Below are 25,018 nucleotides of genomic sequence, written 5' to 3'. Positions count from 1 at the left end.
GATACGTTAACGTATAAGTGATTTATACGTATAGTCGAAATTAGATAGCTGGGAAATTTGTGACTGTTATTGCTTTTTGGATTCTATTTTAAAGTCAAATGAGTGCAAGAATAGTAATAAATCGGCACAATTTATACAGCGCCATGTATACCCAAGCTAGGCAGAGGTTGCGTTATGGGTATACTAGAAAACTGATACAAATACTTAAAATATTTTAATTAACCCACAAATTACGACCATGACAATCGTACTCATGAATACAACCGCGATCATCGGAAGCAAGACGGCCTGCCAAACGGCTATACCATAGAGGTCGTCAATAATGGAACAATAAAGAAACTTTTACAAAGCAAGTTAAAATTATAACTAATTACTAATTTAATTTAATTTAAATTATTATTTCAAATCTTTTATCAGGCTATCCATTCATTTAATTTTTTTTTGGTTAAATCAAGTAAAGATGAACTGTTCTTAACAGTCTATGAATTGAGAGGGTATCAAAATGTAGTAGAGGTGGCGATACAACTTTGGTACTGAGGAAATTTGTTAAACGCTAATATTGCGTTAATCTATAGAAATGTCTATATATGAATTCAAATTAACAGGTTATTACTAAAAATTATGGTATTTACATATTAAGTGAATTTTAAAAATATTTGTCTGTCTACTATTTGTACTTACTCGAAACGTCAAAACTCGTTACGTCTCTGAAACGGCTGAACTGGTTTTGACGGGATTGACACTCGAAAAGAACTTATGTTATAAGGAGTAATTTAGGCTACTTTTATTTTTGATATTTTATTCATATTCATAAAAAAGTAATATCCACGACCCCAAAGGAGGAAGTCGCAGTTAAACTTTTGTATGCATATCCAATAAATCGCATTATTTTAAATACTTCATATCATTTTGTGTATTTATCTGTAAATGGGTACAGGTTTATTTTCATTAGATACACCATTCATGGATACTTTATGTAGTAGTCTACTAAAAATAATTCACAGATTAACAATGCAAAATCATTGAAAGAGTTTTTTTCTGTCTAATCTAATGCTGTTGGTTCCAGCTAGCCTTTACAGTTTCACCGGACGAAAGGGAGTACAGATGCCACTCTAAATCCGCGGAAGAACTTATGGATGTAGGCCAAGTCCCGCCTGACAGATATAACATTAGTCTGAGGGCATCGCTAGGAGTTCAAACCAAGTTAGTTCGTTTTGAAGTTTAGTCACTTTTTCAAAATGAATATGGTCATTACGTTTCTGTTTCTGCTGTTTTCTAAATAGATTAAGTGGATGCCATTTATCGTGCCAATATTTTTTATTAAGCCCTTTTATAGTAACAGATACTTTCGCGACTACCGTGCGGTAGTTGAATAGTGCTCGACGTTTTATTTCTCAAGCTTGCACAGTAAAATGTTTTGAAAGGACCGATTTCACTTTACGTTGGCATCCCCCTCCCTGGTGCTACCACCCGCGTGTCTACTCTCAACTACCATTGTAAAGGCAACTACAATCGTACATTATTGTTTCGACGGCGGTGTACCCACTCCTTTTTATTTCAGGCTTTCATTCAAAACCGTATCTTTACACGGTTGAGTTATGGTGATGAAATTAAAACAGGCTTTTAGTTCAACATTTTTATAGCAATGGTGATAGCGATGTGTATCTGTTTAATGGATATTGTTTTTTTTATATTTACAACATGATTATTTTTAATTTAACAAATTGCAACGTCTTAATTTACCATAAATATTATGTACTTATAATTATTATTACACAAACTGTTATAAATATTTAAAGAAATATATAGAATGCAATTCTATCAGCGTCATGTACGTAATGCGAATATATCTCGTGGATAAATCCGTTAATCCATATCCGTATTCCCTCTAGTTGAGTTTTATTATCTCAGATGAATTATAACTTAGTCTTAATACCGGCGGTTTTATTTATGTAGTCTATGAATAATGCAAATACACATTTTATACGAGAAATAAGTATTAAGCCTGTAAATGTATGGATAAATTTTATCCAGTATCCATTTTCATCAGGTGAAATCGTTGAAAGAATATAATTTGAAGTTTAGTATTATATAGATAGACACAGTGATAATAACTAAAATAAAGGAGTAGCAAATCACTTACCCTAATGCAGGTAGAATACTCCTGAAACTGAACAATTTTCCCAAGAAATAAAGTTGAGATCTTAAATAAATGTTGAGTTTTTCGGAATAGTATAGTTGACCATGTTACTGGTGCAGTTTAGATTTCAATTTTACATTTACACTATAGAGGGAATTGTCAGTATTATGGATCTGTCATTGGAGTTTGATGGATAATACAATTCAGTCCATACAGAAAAGTAGTACATAATAGCTGTAGTTACATAATACTGCAGTTAAAATTAATAATTAAACAAAATATTTGTATTTTTTTAATGTATTCGTTACATAGTAAAATTCTTCAAGGAAGTATTCGTAAATACCTATTTATTGCCTTTTTATACTAGACATCAGGCATACCAAGTTATAGTTATCTTGTAGTTATACTGCAAATCATTAGCAGAATAGAGAGAGCTGCGGTGGACCACACTCGCTGTTTGCATTTGTAATTAATATACTGTTTGTTCGCCTGATTTACGATAGCGTCCGTTGTCCTAATGTGTTAATAACTTAGAAAATTAACGCGTTTTGCAAACTAAGATCATTTCATACCTACAAATATAGGTATGCAAGAACTTGGAAGCCAGACATAATTTTGTTTTGTATCAAAGAGTTATAAGGTTGTTCTAAAAGTTGGGAGTCTACTCAAATTGTTATTATTTTATATTATGTATATAATTACCTAATGTAATTACAACAATATCAAATATCTTGGATATCCAAGATCAAGAGTCCATTTCACCGCAATTTAATCAGTTTGTAATTCTAATTATTTTAAAATTGTGATTATCCTTTATCTGCGTCGTAATCAAGTACGGAGAATTTTGTAAATTGGCTTGAGACGGGTATTTTTGATGGTAACTCCCAGATTAACGTTTTTTGTTATATATATAGGTATAGCTTTAGAACGAGGGATATGTTGTGTGAATAAAAATATAATAAACAAACATCTCCAACAAGACAAACAAAATAACATCTTAAAATCACGGCGTATAATGAAATACCGACAAAGAACGTTGCCAATGTACTCAACGAGTCCTAGGGGTGTGTCTTGCTCATTTTGGTTTGGTGAAAAATTGTTGCCTGCCTCGTAGTTCCACCCATCCTCTAATACGTCCCTAAGGCACCCTGCGCACTTCTAGATCAGGTCAAAGTTGTTTATATGAAACAATTATTTTTATCGGTCTTTATAGGGATCCACAAAATTAAAAGATATCAAATAAATGTATCTTTAACTATAAATTTTATGTTAAACATATTTTATAATATATATATATTTTTATTAATTTGCTTTATCAATACCTATACACTTAGTTTAGTATTAAAGGGTTATTCCGAGTTCATTCATAGAACTAGGCTAATTGAATATTTTTACTTGTTCAGTATCTGTTAGTGAGTGAGGATCTTAAGTAAAGACTTCGTTGTCTGAGGGCGTGGTGTCAGTCCGGAATTTGCATTTTTAGCGAAAGTACGATGACGCACGTCGCGAGCAGACGGATTGTGCGGGAGACGAATGATCTCAGTACACGCATCGATATTGCCGCCTTGTACAATAAGATTGAAAAGAACAATAATAATGATGAGAAATTGGTTAATGATTCATTAATGTTTTTTGTGATTAGACCTATGTATGGAATGTACAAATGTTTTGTATTGTAAGTTAGAAGATATTTGAAGTGTTGTGTATCAAAAATAAAATAAAAAGCATGTTAAATAGAGAATATATGTACATCGTACAACGACAACTGCAAGCTTCTATCGACTAAAGCAGAATATTTGATTAAATAAAATTCTATTTAAAAATTTAGTCACAATTGTTAGTATGTACTTTAATACCTGTTTACGTAAGCGTTCTATTAAAATTTTAATATTATTGCATCTCACGTTCTTTAAAAGCAATAAAAATTTAAAAGTTAGTTTTGCGCGGAAAGTTTCGCTTTGCTTTCGGCTTATGCGGGCCGAGTCGAGTGGAACGCAACCCGGCGCCCTACAAGGAATAGGCGTGTACGGAATGCATAATAAAGCAGAAGATTAAAAACTACAAAACCTTGTCAATAACAGGAGAAACTCAACATCTTTGATGATAACAATGTTGATTAAACGCCAAGTGTGATTAAATGGATATTGAAATCAACATTAAGTTATAGAGTAAGACTAAGAGTCTTAGCTTTAGTATATATCTGATAATTTTCGTCATAGACGTTTTACAACATTTGCAATTAGTATGTAACCATGTTAGTAGCGAATCTAAGATTATATTAGACAATCTCTATTGATTTCTTTATCACTTCAATCAAATACTGATTTTAAATTATAGTTTGCACTCAAATAACATTCAGATCTCTATTTTTAAATTGACTGCGCGTATCAGAAAACATTAATATCAAGACCCATATTGGAAAGCTAGAGTCCCGAACATTTGATCACATGAATTTTTAATGTCCGACCGTCAAAAACTGGAGCACAGGAATAGTCGCATCGTTCCAGAATCATTAGTTTAAGTGCATGTCTGTATCGACCATGATCTTACCCGTCTTTTTAGGTAATATCACTTAGATGTGTCCAGGAGTTACGGAAAATATTTACCTTTAATATGGGTTTATCTTTAGTTGTTTTATTCTAATAGTTGAGAAAAATTCAGCTTGACAGGAAGTAATTTTCAATACTATAGGGATGACACTATCATTCATGGCTTCATTGGTTATCGAAAGTGATAGAATGCATGTTTTTTCCGTATAAATATTAATATAACTATAATTCCAGGAAAGGTGATTAGTTAAAAAATAGTCAGCCATCACTTTTGTATCGAATACTTAACATATTCTACACATACATATATTGGCGCAATAATAGAGGATATATTTTATACTTTATCAATGACAATGTATGTCGGGATGGTATCCCATGGATGTTACAGAGTCTTCTGTAATGTATGTATGGCTTCTTGTCTACAGATTGTCCCGATTGTTAGTTTTCACGACGTAGTCCTTGTAAAATAAAGTATAAACTTAGTAAATATTTAATAGTAGTATATTTTTTTATAAAATAACACCTACTAGCAATATTAATAGAAGTATTCATTGAAAAATAATAATCAAAAACAGTTTTTTCTTCTTGCGATCCATATACAGCATTCACTCGTCTCATAGTTTAACTTAAAATTGTTTCCTTTCCTGTGTTTTTACCAGATGATAGTTTTTTGTGTAACAAATTATAGGTTTATACCTAATAACAAATTATACCTTCTTCTAACTTTCAGACACAAGTGATAAGTATATTTTATATTTGCAAACTATAACAATTTCTACTAAATAAGCAGGAAAATTGATATCGAAGAAGCGAATTCTAAATAGAACATGAATACGACGAACAACATTAGTTATATACGAATAAATAGGAACCACTTCTTTATATCTACTCGTATTTATAATTGAGTCGTTATGAATGTCATTTTATTGTCGAACAAAATAAGGTGTACCTTATTTACGAGAAAGTAATATAATAAGCATTTTTCAGGGCAGGCGCGATGGCTCAGGTGTTGGCCCCAACTGAATATTGAAACGAGTGTGATCAGAATCGAGATGCAGTTTTATTGTCACTCCGCTCGGGAGAGAGGCTATGAAATTTTATTGCTTGTTTTGAAAAATTCTCAAGAATTCTTTACTCTTTACTATGCAACCTACGAATCCTGCAACTGCATTTCTATACACTTTGCATTGAATTGCATTTGGTAAAACATTACAACAATTACAATGTATTTGTACATACATAATAATTTGAAATATTAATTCAAGCTATTTTTATTTCATTGTATAAACTACCAACGACTTCAGAGTAAACAATATTGAATAGAAAAGAAATAAAAGGGTGTCCTTGATTCATTTTAAGCTATTGTTAAGAAGTAGTTATTGTTATTATTATTAATGCTAAATTTATCGCGACCGATTGATTCGTAAAAGCAGATATAACCAAAAAGAAACTTATATCACATTAATCATTATACATTAAAAAAATACATCAACTTTAATCCTGATCTAAGACTTTTCCAAAAGTAAAGCGTAGGTACAGTATCAATTAACTAACTAATTATTCTTATAAAATAATGTTATCGCATAAAATCGGCAGGCCAACGTTAATACACGTTATTCTTTTATTGTTATTGCAATCTGGCGGTAATTTTATAAATGTATCCCGTAATGATAACATAACATTTTCCGAGCTGACTACGCTACAAAACCTTTAATTACAATTACAGCGAATGTTACCAATAGTCGTGTATATTATTAACCCGCGAATATAAGAGGAAATGAGCGCTGTATCTTAGGATTCACACGCGACTGAACTACGCTGCAGATTGTTACGAAATGTGCCGTAACTAATGTAGCTAATGTGCTATAAAAGGGGCTTGCTTTATCTACATCGCGACGTTTCTGTCGTGAGCTCATAAATTTATGATTATTGTTATTTGACAATTTGAAACATATCTGTAATCACATTTTTCACAACAAGAATATTTATATATAAAAAAAAGTTATAATGATACGTTACTTCGTATAATCATCATCGATAGGAATATCGCTACCTTGGAACCTTATTCTATAGTGAGATGAGATATATCAGGTCTGGAAATGTGGAATAAAATTTCAAATGTACGAGTTTTATAAAGACATGTTATTTTTATAGCATAACACTCACTACAAGTATGTTTATATTAACGAACATGTCTGTTATTATTTTAATTATACAAATACCGGAATTTTCATTAAACGAAATAACATGGTATTATTGAATAACCATGCATGCATCAATTACATAATCTTCGTCCATCGAGGCCCGGCGGTGGTCATACATCAATCAGCTGTTGTCGGCGCGACGGGTTCAGCAATCAAATAAAATTTAACTCAAAAGCACCCGTTAGCTCTCATACGTTGGAAATTATACCGAAAAAAATAATTAAATGTTACGTATGTTTTTTATTATTCATTATATTATAAGGATTTCAATAAGAGTACAAGCATACGAAATCCACGATTCCATTCAAAATTCCATTTTCAATTTGAGGTCTAGAAGTTTTACTACTTAATACTTGTTCCGACTGACGTATTATTACATAAAAAAACCTTAATTTGTATAATATTAAGTATATATTTTTAATCACATCTCATATATTTGTAACAGATAAATTACAAAATGTAGTCAGTAAAGTTTAGGTTTTAAATACATGCACTGTACCAAATTATACAGGTATATTTTGTGTAGGTCGACATACATGCATGTAATAGCAGAATACTGCATTAATAACAAATTCTTTTATTATTGCAGTTTGTTAAAACAAACACTGCAGTATGTACCTACACATGGTTCACACACACTTTTATTATCTTTATTAAATTAGAACTTTGCTGTAAAATAAAAAAGACAATAAAAGTGCCAGTCATATGGCGAAGTTAGTTTAAGATTAAATAAGTTTTGATGTCGGGGAGTAAAAGTTATGTAGACGTAAATTGCGTAGGTATATAGGTATATATTATAATATTTGTATATGTAGAAATACAAAATATGAATGAAATAATTAAGGAATATATATAATATCGTCTTTCACACATATTATATATTAAGAACTTTTCATGAGGCAACTAGTGTTCCTAACATTTGTCTAGAATTCCATACATATTAATTACATAGTATAAAATAAAGTCGCTGTCTGCTCCTATGTAGGTATGGTTAAATCTTTAAAGCTACGCAAAGGATTTTGAAGTGTTTTTTTCAATAGATAGAGTGATTCTAAAGGAAGGTTTATATATATAATACACTATTAGTTTATAAATATATACAATACGGGTGTACAACCCGTACGAAGCTGGGGCGAGTAGCTAGTAATATTATAAATGTGAAAGTGTGTATGTCGTTTTCTATATTTGTTACCTTTTCATGTCTAAACAGGGAATAGATATAATGAAATTAGACGTGATTATAGCGTATATATAATGATCACGGAGATATACTATCCATTGTCCAAAAAAAAGTATATGGAGCCACGGGTAACAGCTAGTTTAAAATAATTACAAATTTTGGTCTAAAGTAGTAACCAAATATGGACCACATGGCGTAGCCGTTTGTTTGAAACAATATCCGGAAGTGGCCTGAAGCAAGGATAGCTGGCATCCTTCTAATCAGAGGACCATTTCGTGTCTAACTACCTTAATTGTTAGATAAAGTTTGTCTTCATTCGGTCTCCAACTTCAAATATTCGTGTTTTATTCACCGTTAAAATTGAAATCAAATACGTGAAATAAGTATCAACCCACCTAATTTATAACTTCAATAATGTTTGTGTGTACTGATTTGAAATTCTTGTTTAGATATCATACATTTTATGTTATATTTTATATCGCATTTTACTGGTAATGGAAAACAAGCTGGCAGCTCACATGACGAAAACCGGTAATAGTCAGCTGTGGACATGAATAACATCACTAACTCTTATTATACTCGTCATGGATTGCCATTACAAATGTTATGTTCCCAGAAATTTTATTGCCATAATCCACTTCTAAAACCGGGTCTCGAAAAAGCTTACAGTGCACTTAGGTACAGATGAGTATAAATTGAAAGCTTTATTTTGTACAGATGGATGTTATTCTATACATACATAAAGTTATATTTATACATCAACATATATACAGTACATAATAAATTCATATTGCAGTATATTTTACATGGATTCATAATGAAACAGTAAGAGTATTTCATGCTTATTTAGTTTGTTCAAACGATATCTGTAATCGACAGTCGCAATTCACCGAGACGAACGCAGCAATGGTTTTAAATGTATTGAATGCTATCTGTCGCCAGATGTCGCTACCAGCGTCCATCTCGGTGAGTGGTTACAAGTGACGTCAATTACCACTAATGCGGGATAACGTTAGGTCAGGCGTATTAATTACCAAAATGCACAGGTAGACAGTCTAGGTGTTGGTTTAGGATTACAAAGCTTGCAGACCCATCTTCACACTGTGCGACAATATAATGTACCTACTATCCCATGTTCTACATAACGTGATACATATGTTATATGTGGTGTGTATACCTATCTATGCGGTACTTCTAAATTATATTAAAAAATTAAACCAGGGTTATTGGGTATTGTTAACATAAATTTACCTAATATTAAACAATGTACCCACATACATATATGAGTAAAAAGTACTATGTTTGTTTAATTTATGGAGTACTATTTATATTTTTTTCACAGAGAAACATAGCAGGACGGTCGCACCAGGTTACTTGCAGGAATCCCGTCCTGGAAATTGCCCCACAACGTTTTGTGTTTGTGAACGACGAGCCTTCCTTCTCCGGATTCCACGAAGAGTATCCTGCATCCTCCAAAGTTTGTCCTGTACATGTAGGGTTAACACTGAAGCTATAGTTTATATACAGATATTTGCAAATATTACATAGTAAATATGTATATGTAAGGGGAGGGGGGGGGGGAATTGGGTTTGTTAGTAATGTGGACTAATCACCCCATTACTAGCAATGCATAATGTCAGATTGACCTCCACGCGGTTTCTCCTGGAAACCATCCTGATAAATAACTGGTGAATTTGTCGACCTGACTTGTTCATCTTGTCATCCTTCACTGGTGTCCCGCCAGCGTATTCAGTTAGCGCTGGTGGCAGACCATTCTATTATCACGTATTAAATATATATATATATATGTAAGTGTACTTTTGTAATTTTAGAAACTCATAGTGGTGAACCTTTTTTGTCACCAAAAAATTATTATTGTTTGTAAAACCCACAAACCTATACAATTTCATTACGATTGCAGTTTTTGCAATTCTGTTTCATAAAGTATTACCTTTTATAGTTCTGTATTGATATGGAAACATAAGGTCACTAAATCCAATATGCAATATATTGGGATCCGGAGCAATGCTATTCAGGTGCTGTCCAAGGTAGCTATTGATTAGTGTAGCTTCTGAAGCCGAGTTAATAATAGCTAGATTGCCTTCTTCTGCCTTGCAGACCATATACGCGTCGTGCCAGGATAACGGTTCCACGTGGTATTTATAGCATTTACCATTACCTCCATTAATGTATTCTGGTAAGTAATAAATATGTTTTGATTTTAAAAAGGCACATAAATATCAGGTCAAGGACGATTACATGTTTTGATTGGAATCTAGATTGCCATGTTTTGAGGCAAAGTACTGCTTATCGGGTAGTTTGCTTTACTTTATGTACTCTCTCACACACACATCAAGTCTGAATATACATGATACGTGCATGATAGGACGTGACCAAACATATTAATAAGCCTATGAAAATCAATCAAAGTGATGAAATTGCCCAGACATTCAAAGTAGCCTATCAATATTTAAGTCTAACTCATATAGACATACCTGAGTCATAATTATCACAGTTTTCATTATATTTTATATTACTACCCATTATTTTACAAACAAATGGAAATATATCACTGCACTGCTTGTCATCAAAAAGTCCTTCTCTTGTCATTACTACACAATGTTCTGTGCCATTCAAATTATCTGGAGAGCCTTGAGCCCAAAGGAGATTTAAAATTGTATCTCTTATTAGTTCGCCTGAAAATAATATGAAATTTTCTCTGTAAAATTGTTAATTTATCAGAAATTTAATTTTAAGTATTAGCTTCACCTTTTAAATTAACATAATCTCCACTAGCGTATTGGTCGTGTATTCCAATAAATATAGCGGTATAGTGAGCCTTCATGTTACTGATTAGAAGTTTTAAATTTTCCATTTCGTCCAAATTGTCCGGCACGAAGAGGGACGTGCCTTCGACTTCACAGATCTGCCGTGCCTGGTGCCAGTTTGTAGCCATATCATGAAGGCGGTAGAATGTTTTGAACGATTGTGCCCACATATAATCCATCCGAAATTTCTGTGCTAATAATTTATTTTAAGTAACACACTATTACTACTGTTAATGTATTTTACACTACAGGTATTATTAGATTTCAATTTATGTAAATATTTTTTTATTAGATACAGTTAAGAACAATTTACTAACTACGTTTATATGGATTTTACCCTGTATTTGATTAATTCTTGCAGCGAATAACAGCAACAAGTGTAAAGAGAACATTGATAAAAACTAACTAGATTTGTATTTGTAACTATTTTATGATTGAAATTAATGCTATGCTGTATGCATACATGATTAATACAGTTATAAATATACACCTTTAAACAAAGCATATACATATATTGAATACATTCTTCTTAAAGTTACAAGTGAAATTACATCATAAACACTTTTGGGGAGTTGGTCCCAAATTCAATCATCTGATATCCGGTTCCGGTCGATCGCACCCACAGATCTGTATCTGTTATTTTTCCGTGATCATAGGTTCTGCCGACGGAGTGGCCCGTCTAACTCGGTCCTTCCTGTACCTACATTTATTTGAATCTCTTTTCTAAGAGATTTCCTTTTCTGTGAGTGTCAGGTAATTATCTGTGTGGCATTCCAATTTTCCGATCGAACGGTTAATTCAGTTTAAATCTCTTCGTGTAATATGTACGGCTATAGGCAGTACCTAATCCTAGTCCCTCGGAACCAGTTCTCGAGTCGGGCAACTCGGGCGAAACGATTTAATATGGAGTGGGATTCTGTATTCACTTGTTCAAGTAACACAAATGAGGTTTTAATATATTTTTAACTTAAACGTTATTGTACTAATTTATTACAGCAATGTTATTCTTAGGACTCACTTTTACTTTTTTGTTTAAATTTTTCCCACTTTTCAATTATATTTCTATAATAATTAGAACAATGATTTTACGTGTTGTTACTTACAATACTTTTAGAAGATAAATCCTTACGGCTGTAACCCCGAATGGAGTAGTCAGAGATATCAGCTGTCGTTTTTGTGGTCAAAAGCAACGATTTTACCGCGTGTACGTTTATTCTGTTTCTCGTCTCGTAAATGGAATTGTATGTATGTCTATAATATATATATGAACAGCACTATGGACATTACGATATCATGTGACACCCTGGATACCACACATGCGTTGCATTGCCAGAGCACTAAGAGGTCATGCCACTTATCCTGTAACTTCCTGCCTAATCTGCTCGCTACAATCTAAAATAATGACTGGTGGCTGAAATAGGTGAAACTGAGGTACCTACGCATACGTTTTTTTAAGTTAGTCTACCCCTGGTTAGTTAAAAATTTAAAGTGACACTATCTTGGCTAAAAGTGATTTTGAGGTCTTTGAGTTGGGAAGTAAACCACTAGTCTATGACGATCTTCTTTTATTATCATAACAATATAAGTTTATAAATTATACTGTATTATTTAAATTTATATTTTTTCTTATCAGCAAAGTTTTTAGAAAATTCGTTGTAATAAATATCTCTAAAGTTTTAAAGTTATTTGCCAATTGCTTATATTTTATAAATTAAAGCAAAATGCTATGTATGCTATATTGACATAATACTCAAAATAGTTCATTCAGAATACTCAATTCCATCTCCACTAAATGGGACCTTCATTTCAGTAAATAAAGTTCGGTGCCAACTCATCAGCCGCAGTGGGGCGGGATCTGATAAAAGTTGTCGGAAACTTTCTTTCGCGATATCGCCACCTTCGTCATGTAAATTGGACAAGTTGCGGCCTGAGCTGATGCTTGTTTCATTGGTAAATATAGATTAGCTCTTAATCTCACCACTTTTCGTACAAAATTGTTTCCAGATGAACGAACGGTTCAGATCGGGTCGGATCACGAGGGTCGAGTGTCTTAACTTTAAATAGATACATAGGTACGACTCAAATGAGTTTCATATTTAATTAAATGTTTTGGTCTATCATTATAAAAAGTATATAGTTTAGTTTATTTTGCTGATTTTAGACTTAGACTAATTACCTGTAGAAAATTATACTAGGTATAGTTATAATTTTAAAATTTAAGTCTACATCTATCTAATATGTACATAATATTTAGGAATATTTTACAGTACTATATAACTAACTAACTAACTAATATAACTCAAAAGTACCAATTAATATTAAATATGCCAGGAACGAAAGCTTTTTAAGTAGATATATTATGATTTTATAGCGTTTATCTAAATGTCCATATTGTCTTTAGAGGATTGAAAGTTTTTATTGAATCGGCCGAGATCTAAAAAGTAAATAACTTCGATACTTTTATCCTTTTCAACCGGGTTAACCCGTAAACCATCTCAGTTTAAGGAGGCATTAAATCGCAACTCAAACAAGAACCGTTACAGTGAAGTTAACTCACATATTGCTTTGTGTCACGAACGTTAAAGCGAACAGTGGAGCTGGAGAGATGTGATGTTGGAGAGGGATGGCGCATGCCTAGGGTTGCTAGGTTGCAATATTGAAGTCAGATTTGCAATGCAAACTCTAAGCTGGGAATTTAAATATTTGAGCTGGATTTTTGTTGTGTGAAATTAACATTTGGAGTACAATACAGGTTTAATGTTATCTTTTTAAATCATTGGTAAATAAATATATTTATAAACAGTAGATAGAAAAAGAATATTAATGGACATCTTTTGTATTCAAATAACAGTTTAACTGTCATATGCAGACAAGAACGACAACATGACTTGAAGATATTGTATTAGGTAGGTACACATACATCAATCTCTGAATATGTTTCAAGTACAATCTACCCAATTTTTGCCGCCATAATTTTCCTTTTGTACATTATAAAGATGCCATTATATTATATATCAGAAAGAAATATAACAGCATAGTCTCCAAAGCAAATTAAATTACGAAAACTACAGGAGTAATATATTTTGTAATAGTAACAATTTATTATATCAGGGTGATAAATAGCAGTATTATAAACATTTTCAAATTTAGAATTCATATTTCGAGTTTATTCATTTGGGCCACTTATACACGTCAGATATTCATAACCAGTTAGATTATCTAAATAGAGCAACCCTAGATATACTATATGGGAGATGGGTGTGGAGGGTGTAAAAGGAGAAAAACTACATGGCTAAAAGTGAATGCGGTCGAAAGCCGCGCTTATTTCTGCGCTAAGTGCATGGATTTCTTTCAAGTGATGTTATGAGCCGGGTACGCTAGGGACATACCGTTTTCGTATTCACTAGCGGTACACAAAGGAACTAGTTTCGTTTATTATAGACAAATGGAATTCAATGAATGGCAGAATGGGGATAGTACCACAATTATAATATCATATGTAAATAGATAACAAATAGGGCTTACTCAGCTATATGAAATTTTTGGATTCAATATTATCGAATCCTATTACATGAGGATCAAATAATGTTCATGGGTTCATCCAACAACTTGTTTAACATTTCTGTAACATAAAAAATCATACATATAAATAAAATTGTTTATATTGTGTTAAGATCGAACCCGTCACAATTTGAAAGTGCGGTAGTGCTTTGTAACATAGCCACATTATCGCATATATTGTTAATTTGTTATAAATTTGCTAAATGGCCAATTGAACTAACTATATTAGTACAACAGAGTTTGTGCAATAAATATCAGTCTAATTAGGTAAATGCATGCGGTTCGTCAGCCATGACATCAGATAATTAAGCTTTTAAAGGTGTATTATGCTCATAATTAGTCGCTTATTAAATTGCGTATGCTCCAAACCCTAGCAATACGCAAGAGAATAAACCATCAAAGCAATAATGATTTATTAAACTAATTGCGTTTTTGGATTGTATATTTGATTTGTGTAATGGATTACTTTAAGCTCTTACTATGTGCAAATAAACAAAGTAAAGTTCTCTTTTTGAGTAATTAGGTAATAAGGGTAGACATGATGGAATGTTAAGTAGAGAATCGAATTAGTAATACAAGTAAAATTTAGTTTACAAAAAAAACAATTGTGGTAATTTCATTATTTACAATTCATTGTATGATATCGAAATTGATAATTGGATTCAGAAGTAAACATTATCAGGAACGTTAATAATCAAAATTAATTCTATTATATTTTGCGAATATATCAAGTACCTACCTACCACTCATGAAAATAATGCCGCCGACTTGAAACATATTTTTTGGCAGTGGTTTAAGGTATATTGCTAATTAATAGATACATGCAAATATAAACATTATTCGTAAAATCGCTGAACGTCTACTTTCTATTATGCTTTTCTGTTTCGATTTTGTCTATAAATGGTTCTTGAGATATAAAATTATAAAAGCAGACTGGCTCTTTCGTAGAAGTACTTTACATGTATAAGAAGTGCAGTGAACTGAATAAGTTAGAAATAATACAAAAAAATCAATGTAACATAGAATAAAATGAGGAAATTATTTATTTTGACACAATAAAGAAAAATAGTGAATTGAATACGATCACTCCACGAGACGATTTCGCATTGAGCCACTTTATCGGTCGTAACAATACTATTCATCGCTTAAGGTAAATAAAAGTAACGTGTTTTTGACATTCATAAGGTTATTGTAGGCGAATACATAAGAGCGGCCGCACCTGGGGCCCGACACTCACAATGGGCCTATACAATAAGCCCGCGAAGTAAACTGAATAACTTTATTTAAGAACACAATAAACCACTTTTTACTAGAAAGGTGTGAATGGTTCCCAGGATCGTGTGGGTGAAGAAAAACACCGATATATTTTTATCGTTAAAATCAATCAGAGCAAAGTTTTATTGTACGAATATGATTTTACATTACATTCGAAAGTAACGTACAAACCTCTCTGGCATTTATTCAAAAGAAAACAGAATCAGCTGATATTTGCATCAATCGATCAGGGATTTGTTTTTATACGTACATGAATGATTAATAAGCTAATGAACCAGTTGATTATGTGTCGCCTATATAGGTACATGAAGAGCGCCACGATCATCGCGTAATCATGCGACACCCATCCGTAGTATGTACCTCGCCGAATGATCCCTCGTCTAAATCAAACGGGTATCGAAATTACGTCCGACCGAGGTTAGAACCCCTAGCGGTGCCCTCAGATTATAGTCGTATCCGTTAGGTGGGAGTTGGCCTTCAGTCCTCCCGGTGGTTTAGAGTGCAATCTGCACTAGCCTCCTGTCATCCGGTGTAAGGATGTAGTAAGCTATAAAGACTAGCTGCGGCATTAGATGTAGTCCGGAAAAAACGTACCTATTACGTACTACGTTTTTTTTTTAATTTCAGATATCTCTCCTCATGTGTTTTCGATTTCAGAGGATGATGATTATTCATATCATTATATGATATACCTCCGTACCCAGTAATTTCATTTTTTTTTATTTCGAATAAGTCTCTTCATAATGTTGAATTAATAAATAGAACCAATTGGCTTTAATTGTTGTTAGTGGGCAAGTAAGTGGGTTAATATTGTGTTTAAAAAATAAATAAAAGGTCAAACCTTTACTATTTCTTTTTGATTTTATTATTTATCTATATGTAAGTATTACACATTTTATTTATTATCCTTTTATAAAATGTACGAGAAACAAATAAGAGAAAGTTTAAAGGTTTGTATAAGATCAGTGAAGCCCAAAAGTTATTTTCTATTTAGAACATTATTCTCCTGGTACTGGAGCAATGCTCAAGAACAAAGACCATTGAAAAACTAGGTAAACTGTCAAGGGACATCCGTCGTATCCACAGTAAATCGGTACAAAGATTTTTATAACACAGCTATTATAAAAGCGTGTCCAGTTAAATAAATATACAGAAATACATTTCTGTTCTAATAAGAAACACTATACCAGAGATTATATTTTGGTTATAAATAAAGTTAATAGTATTTAATTGTCATAGGCGATATCAAAAATATTCTATGACAGGTACATATTGTATAACTATTTTTATATGTAAATCATTGAAATAAGAAATTTCAAGTATTCGAAAAGTATTAATTGGAATGGCTAGTATCGCTTCTTACTGATTTTGAATTATACTTCTGTGTTTGTATTCATCACCTAGTGGTCATCGAAACTATAATGTATATTGCTAGATATCGGTCATCGTTTATTTGTTCTGATATTACTGCAGTGAAGTTATATGTTAAGTACTGGATATATAAACTTATAAGTGGGCATATTTTTATACAGTATTAAATACTATTATAACTATACAATATTGAAGTAATATGTACACTTAGACTACAAATTAAATCTCATCATTAAGACGAATGCATAATGTAAAGTACGCAGTAGTCTTAATAAACCAAGTCTATATTTAAAAAAACCATAAACTTTCTACTTGATCATTTTGTTTTATGAAATATTTGATTCTAAATTATTTACGAGAGCGCACTGTGTGTGTGCAATTCAAAAGTGATTTTCATTTCAACCTACGTTTCTTGGGAAGGTTATACATAAATAAATATGAACCTTATACTAAATTCGTCCACTTCATTAAGATATGAATTATGAATGGAGAAGGCATTAGCATCCATCTGGAGAGCGGGAACTATAGAAAGCCATTGTTATGCAGATTGTGACCGGACGTAGTGCGAGAATTCCCTTGAATATGGTGGGCTTGTAAATAAACATAGATTATATCAATAATACAGGCGAATTGCAGTCAAAGCATATTAAGTACCAAACTAAGTAACTAACTTAGATTGCGTGTGTTATTTGTTTTGTTATCTTACACAAAAATTATATATTGAGTTTTGGAGAAGATATTGCATCAAACCCATACATAAAATATTAAATGCTAATTAGAGGTTCTATTATTTATATTATGTAAGCAGGGATTTAGTATGATACCATTATACGAATTATAATGGCATCATACTAAACCCCTAAATAAATATATGAGAATTGTTAAATCACAAAGATTTAATAATTCTCTAATATCCTTTAATAAATCTATAAAGTAGCTATATTATAATTTTAGGATAAATATATACCTTAAAATGACTACTACTACTACTACATACACTGTTTTTGTTTATACCAGAGGAATGGTTATTTCGACTTATTACGCGTGTATGTTTGGAAACACTGAAATTGTATGAGAAGAGAGATAAATATTTCAGTTATTACGTAAATCTTTTATTCATGTCATTTTTATATTTAGGTAATATAAATACACGTAGATGTACAAAATTCTAAAAGATTACTTGTTTAATAATTACTTACAATTAAGTTAATTTAATTTTTATTACTTATGTAGTAGGAATAATAACATTTACTTTTAACTTTAATTTAAACGTTGCTCTGCGTAAGTTTAAGTAATTTCTTTAGCAAATTATAGACGAGAAGATGAAAATGTAAATATTGTTTTAAAAGGAAATGGAATTTCCTCGTCGTATATAATTCTTTAAGATGTGGAATGTTTTAACAAATTAAATATACTGTGGTGAAAATGCGTACTTATCTCAAAGTCACGTGTAACTTCAGACAGAATTTTAGGTTTTACGGAATTCTAATATAGATAATATAATACCGTTATAACAATATCTTTAAATATCATTCAGTAATAAATATTCAAGAAGCTTTACAACGTTTTAAATTAAAAATTGCTAATTTATGTGTTTATTATATATTTATTTATTATATTAATTAGAGTCTGTCTATGTGATACAATCTATATTCATGCTAAATTTAATTAGAATCTGTTGAGCCGTTTTTTCGTCAAAAGTGACAGACAGATAGATAGTCACACACTCTTTCGTATTAATAATATTGATATGTATACTTTAGTAGTAGAACGAGTTGAACGTAAATTCTATCGTCGACGTTGATTGTTTATTGTATTATTTTACTTATAAAGGCTATAAAGAATAGTAGGCAGGGTGGACTTACTGCCACCTCTGAGTTATAGATCATTTTGGTTTGATTATGAATCGAATCTTCCTTTTAATTTTATGATAACCAGTTGTAATAGTTTACTATTTGAGACAAATAAATATTATTATTAGATACACTAAAGAATGCCTATATTACTCTAATATGTATGTATATTTTAACAAACTATACTATATATATATAATACTCGTATTTAAAAGGCTATAAACCAAAAGCTTATTGAAATAAAGTTGCGAATTTACTAGTAATGGAACAAAATGAATCCTAGTGAAGATATAAATTATCTTCACTAGGATAGGATTTCTTTAGATACTAATAGTTTACTATATGAGGAAATTTTAATTGAAACACTTCATTATATAGTTTTGGTGTTGGCCAGATTTTAACTCACGAGCATTAAGGCTTTTATGAGACGGGTTTGTAAATTACTAGACAACAATGCACTCGCTTATACAATGTTATACTATTATTACTATTCTTAAATTTGTTTATGTTTCAGAATAGAATGTTCTAGAATCACTTTACACACATTTTTTTAATTATTCATTAAGTTAATTGTAGCTTTATAATATATTATTTGCTACCCGTGACTTCTTTTGCTTCTTTTGCTTTTTTTGCCCTTGTGATCTATGTTCTTGCAAAATTTTATAAAACTGTATTGAGCCATTTATTTGTGAAAAGGCAACAAATAGACAGATAGATACGGACATATTCGTATTTATAATATTAGTATTGTTATTCTGTAATATAAACTACCATCAGGACTGACCTGAGTATATTATAAATTGATTTTTAAGTAAAATGTCATCTGTTATCACTTATGTATGTATTTGAAACAGGTCTACTAAGTAGATATGTTATGTGTCCCCAAGAAGATTTCTGGCAAGTATATAGCAAGTAATAACTGTAGTAGATAAACTGAAAGTTAGGGACATAGGTAACTACACCTCACTTAAGATGCAAACACAGGTTCAAACCGTAGCAAGCGCTCTTGGGACTAAGCGCGCCTATTGAGTTAGTGCGCACTCTATTCTGCTCCCGACAAAGACACAGCTCTATCCTTTGGCAGTCTCGTCGTTTGAAATGGCCGGAAGACGGATCACTGACTGAGCATGCCGCTTATATAATACAGACATATTTTATCACAAAATCTATTTTTTTAAAGGTATTGAATAATATATCTATTTTTTTTTTATGTAACTGGAATGGTAAATAAGTTTATGTCCTATCTGATCATAAATATATATATAAACGACTGTTATATATATATTTACATGAATAGTAGTACGGATATCATGCTATCATGTGAGTCCTATAGTCTTACTCACGAGTAAGACTAGGACTAGTAGTCGTAGGCATGACAGTCTTCCGGAATCAGAAATTAGTAATAGTACTATTCCGGAAGAAATTCTGTTATGCCACTGAACTCTGCAATTTCATTATACAATTCTGAAGATAAATTATCCCTATGGCTTCAATGGTATGTTAATATTCCATGTATGTATATTAAGGAGAAAATTTATAATGATGTTTTTAATTTCAGCACACTGCGGCAGTAAAATATTTTTAATAGAACTTAAATACAAATGACTCCGTATTATCTATGAATATATATTACATATACTACGAAATATTTTTTTATATACAGACTGTATTAAGACCTATTTTAACGTATGTACTATGATAATTCTTGCTACTTGTTATAGCTGTTGCAACATCGTTGATTTCTTTATGTATGTGTTTTAAAAATATACATATAATCATTTAAAAAATATAATAAGTATTTTAGGGTCCTTTTCTTTCTCTAAGCCGTCTTATAAAAAAACCTCATTATGATTAAAATACATAAGGTGAGTAAGGGTTATATTTTTTAATTCCAGTAATAAATTACCTGTAACCTCCAACGCAATCACTGTATCTCTCTGGTAGTGTTCTCTAGCGAGCAATATAAACCACAGTAATGCCGCGCAAGATAATGCAAGGAAACTATTAGAGACTGAGCAAAAATAGTGGACCAGTTTCTTGTTAGGAATAATAACGTACCTAAGTCAGTATAATTGTTTGAATAATTTAATTATAAATTATATGTTTTGATAAATTAAGCGATTATCTTAATATCATGTTCTTTAAAAGCGACTTGCGGTATTATAGTAGTAAATTACTGGATAATAATATAAAAGATATATTTTAATACTTACCTACATATGAAATATTGTTACAGTATTGAGTGTTACAGCCAACAAAGTCCCATTTGCACCCGAGACACTGTGCTAGGGTTGTCGCAATGAAAATAATAGAGCCCAAGGTAATTTCGCTAATGCAGCGGTTACACCTATCTAGATCGCACTTACACCCGCCTTGCCCGAAGGTACCTATTAAGAGGGTCTACACACAGGATATTGTCAGACCTTCCCTGAAATTGTCTATTTTGACTAAGTGTTAAATTAAGGTAGACCTGACGAGGGCCCGAATCTCACAAGACACGGGTTATTCAATTACACAATATCTGTGACAAAATGTACTGTAATTGTGTTTCATAGACGTATGGAAAATTATTCGTATGTATACTATACACATATAGTTTTCAAGCCACACTTCATCATCATCATCAAGCCCGGAATTTAAAAATTTCCACTGCTGGACATAGGCCTCCCCCAAAGATCTCCAGATTTTCACGTTATCACACTTCATACTTAAGTCGATTTGTATATGTTACAATAAATAAAATCATGTACTAAATCTAAACATTCAACATTTTAGGATTAATGTTTAGATTGTCCGTACTTTATTAATACGTTTTAAGAAATAAAAAAACCGATTAAATTATGTACTTCGTTATATTTGTTCGCAGGCAATATTATACATTCATTTAAGGCCGTTATATAAAAACTGACATATTAGTTACAATTATTACATACAGTTGTAAAATTAAAACAACATACCTATAATAACAAATCATATACTATCAAAACTATATTTTAAACAGATTAATTATTAAAATTTGACATGATGTTTTAGGTCACAGCTTACAAATAATTGATCATAAATTTCAACAGTATTAAAACATTAACAATTTACAAAATACCCTAGTTATAATTTTAACGTGGCATTAAAAATTTACATTCATAATGATAAACACTTAAACGCAATATCTGAAATGTGATTAAATTAATTGCAAAAACCGTAACGCTCCACAAAATTATACATGAGCAAAATATATATAAATCACATAACTACATATTTAAGTATACACATTTTGAAATTTTATAATTTGAATACACAACATTAAGACAGATATTTAATAAACATAAATCAGATTAAATAAATTAAATACATAAAAATGAAACAGTTCAAGTATCTACTAGGTACAGTAAAACGTACTATGTCTTCTATTGAGTATGGAAGTAAATGATTGTTATATATATATTTATATTTATAGAATACATAAATAGTTATATTAGCTGTATTAAAAGTAAAATATATACATTCAGATTATGTTGTTCTTATCCGTTTTTAAAATACGTTTAATCTGCGTATAAACAAAGAAATTCATATTTGAATATAAAATTAAATGAACTTTTAAAAAATGAGAAACATTTCTACCTAAAATTAAAAACAATATTTTCGTATATCAATAAAACCATTATACATCTACGTATATATTTCAATATATATCTACATAATGAAACTGAACATAGGTACAACATATATTTAAACTAATAACAACAGACAACAGCATAATTTTATATATTTAAATAATTATTAGGTTAACAGACACAGGTGCAACGTATGGAACTGTTGCTAATTGCACCCTCGATATCAATTATGAAAGCATACAAGAATATCTTTACAGGCGTGGTTCTGTAAACGACACTATCATTATTCTATTTAAATTATATAATTATATACTGCCACAGTCTCCTTATATTGCCTTATATTCTATATTTCGTTATTCTAGGCAATACCTATATCGTTGCCAAAGTTCAATGACGGATACACTTCTATATTCTGTACAATGTCAAGCCATGCACAAGTCAACATAAATGATAACAATATAAAAACTTTAGTAGCAATGATGACAAAAAGTTCAATAACAATATTTTAGATTCCAAAGAAATGAGAAAATCTTGTATAAAAGTTGGAAGAACAATAAATACGTGATATAAACCGCGTTACTTTCAGTCAAGGAGCTTAACTTTGCGCATGGCTTTAAGGAGAAAGTTTAACATGTGGCGTATATTGCGACTGATATTAACAGTATTGTGTATGAGGACGCGTGTGTTCCTGACCTGGAAGATAGGCCCTCCCCGCCCAGGAAGCCGGCGTCTTCTGCTCGGGGTCCACCTTCGCGAAGTGAACCCTGGAGACTAGAACGCACGTCGTTTGTTTCCTCTAGGGAATTTTCACGTTCGTCGTCGTCCTGCGATTTGCGATTTGGTAGCTCCATTTCTGTACAAATTTATTATTATGTGACATTGCTATTTTATTATCATTTTGCATATGAGCGAGAGTTTTGGTAAATAGGATCGGTAACCATAATTATTTTATGTTATATATATATATATATATTTAAATTAAATTTGTAATTTTTCATTACAGCGCGTAATGAGTTTTTGAAAACCCGCATACATAGATATGAAAGTGTATATTGAAAAACTGAGAAGTTAATTAATTGTAATTACATCCATTCTATATAATGATTATATATAATTATTAAGTCTAAACACCTTTACTTACCATATAATCTAATATTGCCTTCTGCATCACCTATAGAGTTTTTGGAGATACATTTGTATCCACCGAGATCGCTGCGTTGTATATGCCGGATTATAAGCTTCATCTGAACGCTGTAAGCCGAGCTATTGATCTCACTCATCTGGTACTTGTCGTTCGATATTATCATTTCACCTGCATACAAATAACATTGTGTGAGGAGTGTGGATAGGGTTTTATTGCATCCCGTAACGGGAAGCTATATTGGTGCATTAGTTAGTTTTGTGACGGGTAAGTGTTCGCATATGTATCGTTTTATTGCTTAATACAGACATCTCTGCATGGCTACATTGTACAGTTATTGAAAGAAATAACAATATGGAATGGCAGAGAAATTTATTGATAATATGTTTGTATCAGTTTGTCGACGAGGTAAAATATTCAGTAAGTATTTTTATATTCATAGATTACACTTGATTACATCAAGTCCAAAGTTGAACAACGAAAATTATGTAGATCAAACTTAAAAAACTGTCATATCCAGTTTTTCTAAATGCTTTGTAATTTAGTTTCATAAATGTATAATAGCAGAATTTACGTTTTTGTTTGGTACAAAACACACATTTTAAACATTGATTTGGAAGCTTTTAACATTAAAATGTTGCATCTAAAATAATATCTACTAAAACATGAACCACTTCATGGTTTTCGTTAATACAGTTATTTGCTTCAATAGATACGTTACGTGCATTCGATGGTCACAGCTATCCAACCATTTATATTCGCGCACTTCCGTCCTTTGTTCGCCCGATATCGTATTGAAATATGTTTGTTTCACTATCGTGCTGTCTGAACCATTACATACAAACAGACCATTCATATTACATAGTATTTAAAATAAAGTCCTACCTACCAATGTGTTTTAGGTATAACAAAACTAGTTTGAAATAATATTCTATCCCGTACCATGCAGCAATGTCAACAATGAAATGTTGATTTTGAGAGCAAGTGTTAAACACTATTTGTTCCCGTTACATTTATCAGTCAGAGAGCTAAATTGCTTACGGAATTTGCTTTAGTCATTTGCGTTTATTGCTGTTTTGATATTGTTAATTCTATCAACCATGTTTGTTTGTCTGCATATAAAATACTTAAAATATATAATGCTTTAGGCAGACGCATTCAGAATTTACATCGTTAGATACATTATTACCGCGGCCGTAGGTCACATCGCTTATTCTACATTAAAAATTGCTTGCATTCTTCTTGCTCCGCTTTATTTTGTGGGAGCAGTTTTATTTTTATTTCCATCCGCCATGGTTTATTCCG

At 31.5% G+C, this 25,018-nt stretch overlaps 2 protein-coding genes across 3 annotated transcripts in view; both read right to left on the bottom strand.

Moving 5' to 3' along the window:
- Positions 1 to 9,384: 9,384 nt before the first annotated feature.
- Positions 9,385 to 13,533, bottom strand: LOC131855103 (secretory phospholipase A2 receptor-like). The gene is made up of 5 exons (XM_059206368.1): positions 13,459 to 13,533; positions 10,843 to 11,089; positions 10,569 to 10,769; positions 10,025 to 10,267; positions 9,385 to 9,557 (listed from the first exon to the last, which is right to left on the bottom strand). The coding sequence occupies exons 1-5, from the start codon at positions 13,531 to 13,533 to the stop codon at positions 9,385 to 9,387; spliced, it is 939 nt and encodes a 312-aa protein (XP_059062351.1).
- Positions 13,534 to 22,585: 9,052 nt separating this feature from the next.
- LOC131854826 (lachesin) overlaps positions 22,586 to 25,018 on the bottom strand; it is a 65,063-nt gene continuing 62,630 nt past the window's right edge. For both annotated transcript variants that reach the window (XM_059206367.1, XM_059188808.1), the window contains exons 8-9: positions 23,714 to 23,884; positions 22,586 to 23,425 (exon numbers count right to left, since the gene is read on the bottom strand). In XM_059206367.1, the coding sequence (XP_059062350.1) occupies positions 23,199 to 23,425; positions 23,714 to 23,884 (398 nt within the window). In that variant the 3' untranslated portion in view covers positions 22,586 to 23,198. The remainder of the gene's footprint in view (positions 23,426 to 23,713; positions 23,885 to 25,018) is intronic.

This window comes from Achroia grisella, unplaced genomic scaffold (assembly GCF_030625045.1).
Source record: "Achroia grisella isolate CSIRO2021 unplaced genomic scaffold, CSIRO_AGI_Agris_v1 utg1023, whole genome shotgun sequence".
Taxonomy (NCBI): Eukaryota; Metazoa; Arthropoda; class Insecta; order Lepidoptera; family Pyralidae; genus Achroia; species Achroia grisella.
Note: the sequence above shows the minus strand (reverse complement) of the source record. Positions and strands in the feature narration are given on the sequence as shown.

Coding starts and splice junctions, on each gene's coding strand:
- LOC131855103 (XM_059206368.1), bottom strand. CDS start 13,533: ATGCGCCATCCCTCTCCAACATCACATCTCTCCAGCTCCACTGTTCGC. Junction 10,770..10,842: donor AGATTATGTTAATTTAAAAG/GTGAAGCTAATA, acceptor TATTATTTTCAG/GCGAACTAATAAGAGATACA. Junction 10,268..10,568: donor CTGTGATAATTATGACTCAG/GTATGTCTATAT, acceptor ATTACTTACCAG/AATACATTAATGGAGGTAAT.